Consider the following 9,485-nt stretch of genomic DNA (forward strand, 5'->3'; position numbering starts at 1 on the left):
TTTTTGTCACTGTATTGCGATCTCAGAGTTGGTATAGTTAAGTAGGGAGGGTGTGGGGGGGCATAGCCCCCACTTTATTTAATGTTTTAAAGTTTAGTTTTTTTTTTGGAATGGTGATTTTTTTCCCTGGGAAAAAAATCACTGCTCTAAGTGTTTGGGATTGTAAGCATTCGCTTACATGGAGCCAATAAATCAGCGCTCGTTTTTTTAAGTGTTCGCTGATTTAATATAGACGTGTGTGTGTGTGTGTGTGTGTGTGTGTGTGTGTGTGTGTGTGTGTGTGTGTGTGTGTGTGTGTGTGTTTATGGCCAAGTGTATCCAGATAAAGAAGGTAGGAGATTTTTTTAACACAATATTATGTTACTTTGCCATCACAGGGTGCAAAGGTTTAGCATAATTGATAGTACAAAAATGGTCAGAAGCCTGTATTAGTTAACTTCATTGAACGTGTAACTTTAAAAATGTATATTCATGATTGAGTATTATGATTATTGCTGAAGAAAACCTGTTTCTAAAGGTAAAAGTTAAAAGAATATTGTCCACACTCGCATGGAGCAAATGAAAGCCAAATAGTGAGGCCCAAAGGAAAGCTGATCTGTGAGCCCATAATTGGAACAGCTGGCTAATGAGAGGAGGGATCTGAGTGACCAACAGTGGCTCACAAAATTTGGAGAGGGAATAGTCATATTCCAAGAGTAGAGTTCTTCCAAGTGGAAGCCAGGAGGTTTCTTCAAGAATCAAGTGCCTGAATTGTATTCTAGTGCACAGGCAATGCAGAGATCTGCATGAAAACTGGTGTATGTGATGTCTTGTAAAGAAAAGTGCAACACAAATTGCATGTTGGGATCCATAGTCTTACAAGGATTTTATTCCAAATAAGAAAAAAAATGTTTTCCAGTTGTAGACAATGACCTGCTAGCAGACATTTCTGACCACGCATGTTATTCAAAAGGTTTGTTGAGAGAACAATTGGTCAAACTGAGTGATAAGACAGTTATGTTTCATGTAAATGGAGGTCAGAATAGGTGAGGATAATTTTTTCATTCTCTGAAAGTTACCATCTAGCAAAATAAGGGAAGCATATTTTGTCAAAATGTGTACATAACAGATTTTCATTCTATGTTTGTAATATTAAATAATAGTTTTGAATAAATGTTTTTCTTTGAAATTATTTAATGTATATTACAGTTAAATTTCAGAATTGATTGATATGAACAGAATGTTTATGATGTGCGAAATTGCTTCTTTTATAATTTGAGGTATTTGAGTTTTTGTTAGTATTAAAATGCAACATACTTTTTATGTCGGAAGTCTTTGCCCTTTCTCCATGGCAATGTGATCATGCAGATAGTATATTTAAGTAAGGGGGATCTGAAGGATTTAGGAGGGCTTGTTAATCCTGTAAAAAGTGCTTATACATTATGCAGTAAACTCTCAGTTAACCAGAACTCAAGCAACTGACACTGTCAAGCAACCAGCAAAAAATAAATAAACGAAATGCAGTACAATTTTCATGTGTTGCCCTTTCTGTTTTCCCCTCACAGAAACATACCTTACATTTTTAAGGCCATAAGGCAATCCACCACAGAATCCAACATTCTAGTCATTGGAGACTCCATTGTGAGACACACTGATGTCTCTTTCACCAGATTGAGTAAAGAGAAAGTCACTGTCAGTTGCTTATCAGGGGGCCAGGATCTGCATGCACTGAGGTCATTGGGCCACAAGTACCAGTATGACTAAGTTATAGTCCATGTGGATGTAAATGACCTGAGACATATCTCTCTAGACTATATGAAGAGAAACATTGTAGACCTCTCAAAATATGTGTCCCAGTCTGGTATGAATCTAGCACTGAGCAGCGTTTTACCTTCTCCAAGGATGATACCACAATGTGAACAAATGTTGATTGACTTTAATAATTGGCTTAGTTTCTGGTGTCATTCTAAGGAGGTGCAATATTTGTCAGCATTGAAGGAAATAGTCAACAGGCTTTGCCAAGGACTGTCTGCACCTCTCCCTTCTAGGCTTACGAATTTTAGTGAAAACATTGTCTTCCCCTGCAGCACCTTTTAGGCAATGCCAAGCTGAAAGGCTGAAAGTACTTCTGACATAGCAAATCAAAACCAACAAAATCTAAAGGTATTACTGCTCAATGCTAGAAGTCTAAATGAAAAACTCCACTCCCTAGAAGCTCTCTTCACCCTAGAGAATGCTGACATCTGTGTGGTCACTTAGACATGGTTTAAAGCTGTGGAGAGCACCCCGACCGTGCAAGGTTACAATGCCCTCCAAGCACTTAGACCAGCTACTACACAGATGGGGCTAAAGGTGGAGGTATTTCGATTTACATCATAAATAAACATCCCTCAAGGCTGTTCAAACAAGACAGTGAACTTGAACTTCTCCGCGTTCAAATGAATTCAAATCACCATAAGCAAAATCCAATCCCACTTCCTTGCAATCTATAGGTCCTCTTCTATGACCCAGGAAACCCACACCATGTATTTAATCTTAGTGGAAATACTCACAATCCAACTCAATACCATACTCATGGGTGACTTTTATTACCCCACTATTAACCTGAAATCATATACAACACCAAACGTACAGGCACAGAGATTCCTGGATTTTGTAAACACAATCTCCCTGGACCAGATTGTCAGTACACGAACAAGAGGTGCAACCATACTGGATCTGGTCCTCACTAATATGGGAGAGTGCTACACACCCCCTAGTGTAACATCTTCTATGATGAGATCAGACCACAAATGGTCTCCTTTGAAGTAAAAATAAAACCTGAAACCCCTAATAATCCTGGAATATTCAGGAACTACTCTAAGGCTAATTTTCTACTATTAAGGGATAATCTGGCAAAATTTCAAGCCCCCATAAATCCTGAGAGCACTGCTGCCTAAGAGGTAGCAAGGGACCAGCACAATGGTTAACCTTCACGTAATAACAGTAGCAACCATGTCCACATAAAAATTCAGTGAAGGAAACACTTGACAAGAAATATAAAGTCATGTATAACAATGATAAACAAGGTTTAATAGCTCATAAAGCCTTTGGACAACATCATTCCTTAATGTGTAAAAAGCAATAAAAACCCTTTCCATTTTATATACATCTAAATTAAGGTTGAAATCACATGACACAGCTTCAACAAAATTTTCCTAAAGGTATATATCACAGAAAAAATGTATTAAAACATTTAAAATGCCTATAAGGTAACAGATCTTTAAAAGCACACTGTAGGACCATATATACAAAAATCTCAAATACAATATATTTTCTAACTCATTTTTTTTTTTAAATCATTTTTTCAAAATCATTTGCTTTCTTTTCAACACTATTTTAATACTCACTGATGTATTCAATCCAGGTTTAATGTCCGCTTGAAGCATAACTACCCATTCTTTCAACTCTAATGAATTATTAATATAACCACCTCTTTTATTTGGAAAAATAACCCTTATGGCCCGAAACATAAATGTGTGCTCTGTACCTTTCACTCTAGTATGTCTAGCATGGGCATTAGCAGTTACACCCCTTCTAATATCTGACTTATGCTCTACAATTCTGTCTTTAAACTTACAAGCCGACTTTCCTATATAAAACACTAACCATTTTATACAAGTAGCAAGATAATAAACCATATTGCATGTTGTACAGGTAGCAGATGCTTTAGATGTATATATATATATATATATATATATATATATTATATATATTTTGCTACAGGATGAACAAGCTCAGTATCCATAATAATATCAGGACAGCATACACACTTATAGCATGGGAATGTCCCCACCTTACTAATAATTTTACTAAGTTATTCTTTTGCTATGTCGACAACCTCAAAAGCAATACACAGTTGTGTGCAGAACTCATTGTAAATAGAGCCACCTATACTAAGCCAATATAAGCTATACAATAGAATTGATGCTGACAGAGTTTATAGTCATTTAGAAAAAAACTTGATCATGGCATTAGAACAAAAGGGTAATAAAAGAAAATCATATAGAAGAAAGGATCATTTGCAGTTAAATAAAGTCATTATAGAGAACTGTAAAAAGGGGAATAATCTAAGTATGGCATGGATAGACTATAGAAAAGCATTTGACAGTATTCCACATTCATGGATAAAAGAGTGCTTACAAATGTATAAGATACATCCTACACTGATTGATTACATCACAGTGAACATGAAACAGTGGCAAAAAACTTTGCAGTTAAGCCATGGTAAAGGACAAATTATTATTTCAGGGGATAAAAATTCAAAGGGGGATATTCTAGGCTAACTCTTTGTCACTGTGACACAAGGGAAATACTGCCAGCCCAGCTAGCTGGAATTTTGTAAATAATTATATGTAATTTGACAATGATGATATCAGATTCCAACAGGAGTCACCACATGGAGAAGTCGAATAAATATAAAATCTTTTATTGAGCCATAAAAACACACAAGCGCTTTCACGTAGATAAACTACGCTTCTTCAGGTGTAAATAACAGTAAAAATTTGCCTTCTTTTATATAAAACTTTTTGGCGCGCAAGCCAAAACACAAGATAGTCATTAATTAATAATGTAATTAGCCACAGCTATTCTTTAAAGTGGCGATAGGGGTTTTGAGCAGAACAACTGATCTGCTAATAAAAAGCACAAATCCGTAAAAAGAAAAAACACAAGTTAAATCTAATGATACTTCAAGTGTTTATAATATTACACCAAATTAGGTCTATACAAAAAGTATTGAAAACACATCTAAAAACTAAGAGTATAGGTCCCGACATGAAAATGAACTGGCATAAAAGTGTAACCAGCTTTCTAAAGGTTGAATGAGTCTCAACTGGTATAATAGTTTAAATTCTACTGAGCCAACCAACTAGGCATCCGCTTCGATGTTAATAATGAAACTAATGAAGCATGTCAAAGTCGGCTTAACGTTAAACTCCAATATGCATTTAATGTATACATAATTATGTCCGAGTCTCAACATCAACTAGTCAGTGGTTTAAAATATGAAGCTTGCCGCTTTAAGACAAGAATAGTCCAACCTATGTAATTAAAACACACATCAACAGCTGATGAGCTGTAGAAAGTTTTAAAAGAACAATTCAGAAAAACCAAGGAAACAATAAACAAAAAACAAAAAAAAAAAAAACAAAAAAACAAAAAAAATCTCCCGACTTTAAGAAAATATAACCATGGTGTCCAAGTCTGTTCAGAATTAAATCATAAAATGCCGATGTTCTTAATAAAATATTCTTCGACATGAATCCAGATGAACATGCTCTGTATATATAAACTGGAGTGCATAAAATAGTTGGTAAACCTGCAACCAGTGTATATGAATGTAATTCTTAAGACACATAACAAGTCCAACAGTATAAAACATCTTGTAAAATGAGATGCCTGTACTTATTTATCTAACGCCACATATTAGCAACATAAACATAACATGTAAGCAATAAACCATTGCATATCAATGGAACATTATAGCAGTATGCATATATAAATCAAGTACAATTATTTGATATAAACCAAAGAACTGTCACTAGTTGCAATGATACCTGCTTTAAGAATCATTCGCGATGCAAACAGAGTAAAGGTCGTGACGTTCATGACATGTTTAAAAAATATGTATTACGTAGCTGTGCTATAAAATGCCTAGATTCAACAACGCATATATAAAGGTATTTAGTACGCATCTTGAATCAGACTTTATATACAAAATACTTGTAGCGTTTGTAAAGCTCATAACTCAGAATCTATGAACAACAATAGTTTAATATGTCCGGACAAGATGATATTCGTGTTCCATTCATCGGACCATGTTCAACACGAGCCATATTAACATTAACAAATAGAAACGGCCAAGAATAATGTATAATTCATATCAAGTGTCAAAAAAGTAAAAAATGAGAAACTTATGGATCAATATAGCAGTTAGATATCAAATCATTTGCCCTCCAGTTATTATTAGAAGAGTGAAGATGACAAAAAAACAAAAAAGGTTCTTCTAAAAATCATTGTTGTCACATATTATAATAGATTTCATGGAACACTCTAGTGGCAACGATAACATAAAAGTGGAAGCATTGCCTTTAAAAATCTTTAAATAATGAGGTATGTATGTAACTGTGAACTATTAAATAGAATATTGCCAATATTTGTATATAAAATGTTTATAAACAAAATAGATATAAACAAGATATAAATATGCAAAATATGTTCATATATCATGTATATGGTATGATTGAAGTAACTAAATAGTTATCTTATGGATCAGACTATTTAAATGGATCAATAGATCCAAACAAAAATAGAGAAATAAATAAAAATGGCGTAAAAATGTAAAACCTACCATTTTATTAATGTTTTTTCCTATTATTCAAAATGGGCTTAACCGATACAGATTGATTAATCCCTGGATATATATGAGCTTTCAGAGTCAAAATCCACTTTAATTCTCTAGTGGCTAGCTGGTTATTGTTGTCTCCTTTTCTGGGATTAAGAAATATTTTCTCTAAGACTTTGAAGCTAAACGTATGAGTATTGTGTTCAATAATATGTTTAGCTAGGGCATTGCATTCGTGTCCCTTCCTAATATCATAACAGTGATTGTAAATCCTATCACGGAGCCGACTTTTGGTTAGTCCTACATAAAATACATCACAGTGGTTACATGTGGCTAAATAGACCAGGTTGCTGGTATTACAATCACTGAAAAATCTAGGAATTAAGGTAAAAAGGCATTCTGGATGTAAAAAACTAATATGTCTAGATATATAAGGGCACATGGAGCAATGTCCACAGGGAAAAGTACCTTGTTTGTCACACTCTTCTTTCCTATATTGTGTAGTCCTTTCTGAGCAAAGAAGTTCTTTTAAATTGTGGGATGTTCTATAACTAAACCTGGGGTATTCACCCACTATGGTTTTAGTAAAAGGATCTGTTATTAGAACATTCCAATTCCTAGATATAATTTTATTTAAGTTAAAAATATCACTAGTAAATCTGGTGACATAACTCAGTCTATCCATAAATCTCTCATTGGTCTTAAAATATTGCTTGAAATCAGTCCTATGTTCAGCAACATCTGTGCCATAATTATTAAATAACTCATTTGAAACTTCATATTTACATTCTGTAATTAACTTAATAGGATAGCCCCTTTCTCTAAATAAGGTTTCAAGTGTGTTAAGTTCTGTTTCCAAAGTATTGCTGTATCTACATATCTTGAATATTCTGTGCATTTGGCTAGATATTATTCCTTTAAAGGTAAATCTGGGATGCATGCTTTCAAAATGGAGCAACGTGTTTCTCCAAGTAGGTTTCCTGTGTAACGATGTAACAATCTTATTGTCATTTAACTCTAACTGCAAATCCAAGAAATGTACCAGATTGTAAGATGTTTCCACTGTAAATCTCAAAAAAGAAGATGTAGTTTTGAGTTCACTAATGAACTTTGTACATTCGATCTCAGTACCTTCCCAAACAAAGAAAACGTCATCTACAAACCTCTTATAGACCTTGATTCTCTTGAAGTCTACATGTTTAAATAAATGTTTCTGTTCCCAGTTGTAAACCACAAGATTGGCATAACTATTTGCACAGGGGGTGCCCATGGCAACCCCCCCATCTCTGCAAATAGAGTTGTTTCTGGTATAGGAAAACATTATTGTTGAGTATCAGTTCTAAAAGACAATTAATTAAGATTTGTCTGTTGTTACTATAGTCAGATAAACTGACTAGTACCTCATTAATAGCTTGAAGCCCCAAATCATTCGGAATGCAAGTAAAGAGGTTTTTAACATCCATAGTGACTAATAATATTGGTGTCTCCTTTTTTTCAAACTCTAGGTCTTTCAAAGAGTCTATAAGTTGGTAAGAGTCTCTGAGGATGTTAGGGATGCTATCTACTAAAGGTCTAAGGAGGCTCTCTACAAAGGAAGAAATGGTATAGGTTACCCAGTTTTCACTAGAGACTATGGGTCTCATAGGTATAGGTATGGTGCCTTTGTGAATCTTGGGTAAACCTTTGATTATAGGAGTTGTGGGGAATTCTATGAGAAAGTATTCATAGAGCTCACAACTAATCTGACCCCCCATCAGGAGGTCATAGAGATCTGAATGTACTGTTTTAATGATCTTCTTATGGACTGTTGGAGTAATTTTTTCATATACAATATCATCAGATAAAAGATTGTTCATAGTGATATCATAATCTGAAAAATTCATAATGACTACAGCTCCCCCTTTATCGGCTGGCTTAATGATGATGTCTGTGTTATTCATTAAGGCATGCAGGGAATCCTTTTCTGCTCTAGTTATGTTAAAAAAAAAAACAGCATCTTTTCTTGTGGAGGGCAAACCATTCATAAAAGTCAGTTTCACACATTTTTAAAAAACTTTCAACATTGTGAGGCATGCATGGTATGAAACTGCTCTTAACTCTAAAAAAATTCTTTAAATCTTTTGTGTTTAACACACTGTTATTCTTAAACAGAATTTTAAGAGATACATTACGGCAAAACAATCTTAAGTCCACAAGGACATCATTAAGGAAACGTGTCTGAGAAGGTATAAAATTAAGTCCTTTCTCCAAAAGGGAGAGGTCAGATTCGGACAACACATACTCAGAAGTATTATATACTAAAGAGTTCAATTTTTCTGTTTCCTTGTTGTAGTGTACCTTTCTCCGGATCCTTTTCTTTTTCTTGGCCCTCTGCTGTGGGAACGGCCTCTCCATCCTAGTTGTTGCTTTACAGGAAAGGGTAAAAAACAGTTAGTAGCAGGGGCTGAGTCCTTAGGTTTTGTGCCTGCTAAAAGAAAAGCTGAAGCCGCTTGCTGGTTAGGAGGAGGTGTGTCACTAGAATAATTCACATCTTTCTGGTCATTCAAAGGATGAGAAGAGTGATTACTGGATACCAATACATTGTTCATCAAGATACTGGTTGTAGGCATAGATGAAGGAACATCATGAGAAACAGTATTAGGAGTCACATTAATGGGAAGTTCTGAGTCAGAGGCATTGATAAAATTACTAGTTTTAGATACATCATGTATATGAGAGTTCCCAGTTCTAGGCCAAAGGAAAACTTGACCTGTAGCAAAATCATTGGCATCCCTTATAATTTTTCTCTGTTTCACTAATTTCAAACGTTCACTGAAGGAGTGAACCTGAGTCCAAATGCTATCAAGTCTTTTAACAAAATATTCAGTTGTAAAACTTTCCAGGATAGCTTTATGTTGTGCATCTATTTTCTTCCTTAGGTCAGCTTCAAGGGGACCAAAATATTCAAGCAACAAATTAATATAACTAAACCCAAGCTGTATATTCAAGTCTTGCCATTTTCTCAAAAGTAAGGGATGAGAATCCCCATAAGATGGCATACAGAAGATGCGCATGCCTCTAGGAATAATTTTAAAATTAATACATGCCTCTAGGTGTAGTCTCTGCCACGCATACCTCTGTA

At 34.7% G+C, this 9,485-nt stretch overlaps 1 protein-coding gene across 1 annotated transcript in view; it reads right to left on the bottom strand.

The window, feature by feature from the left end:
* Positions 1-8,304, bottom strand: part of LOC122790661 (interleukin enhancer-binding factor 3-like) — a 79,261-nt gene extending 70,957 nt beyond the window's left edge. Inside the window, exon 1 of the mRNA XM_044058185.1 lies at positions 8,112-8,304. Within this exon, the coding sequence (XP_043914120.1) occupies positions 8,112-8,304 (193 nt within the window). The remainder of the gene's footprint in view (positions 1-8,111) is intronic.
* Positions 8,305-9,485: the final 1,181 nt, after the last annotated feature.

Source organism: Protopterus annectens, chromosome 16.part0, assembly GCF_019279795.1.
Source record: "Protopterus annectens isolate FY-2018-M chromosome 16.part0, PAN1.0, whole genome shotgun sequence".
Taxonomy (NCBI): Eukaryota; Metazoa; Chordata; order Ceratodontiformes; family Protopteridae; genus Protopterus; species Protopterus annectens.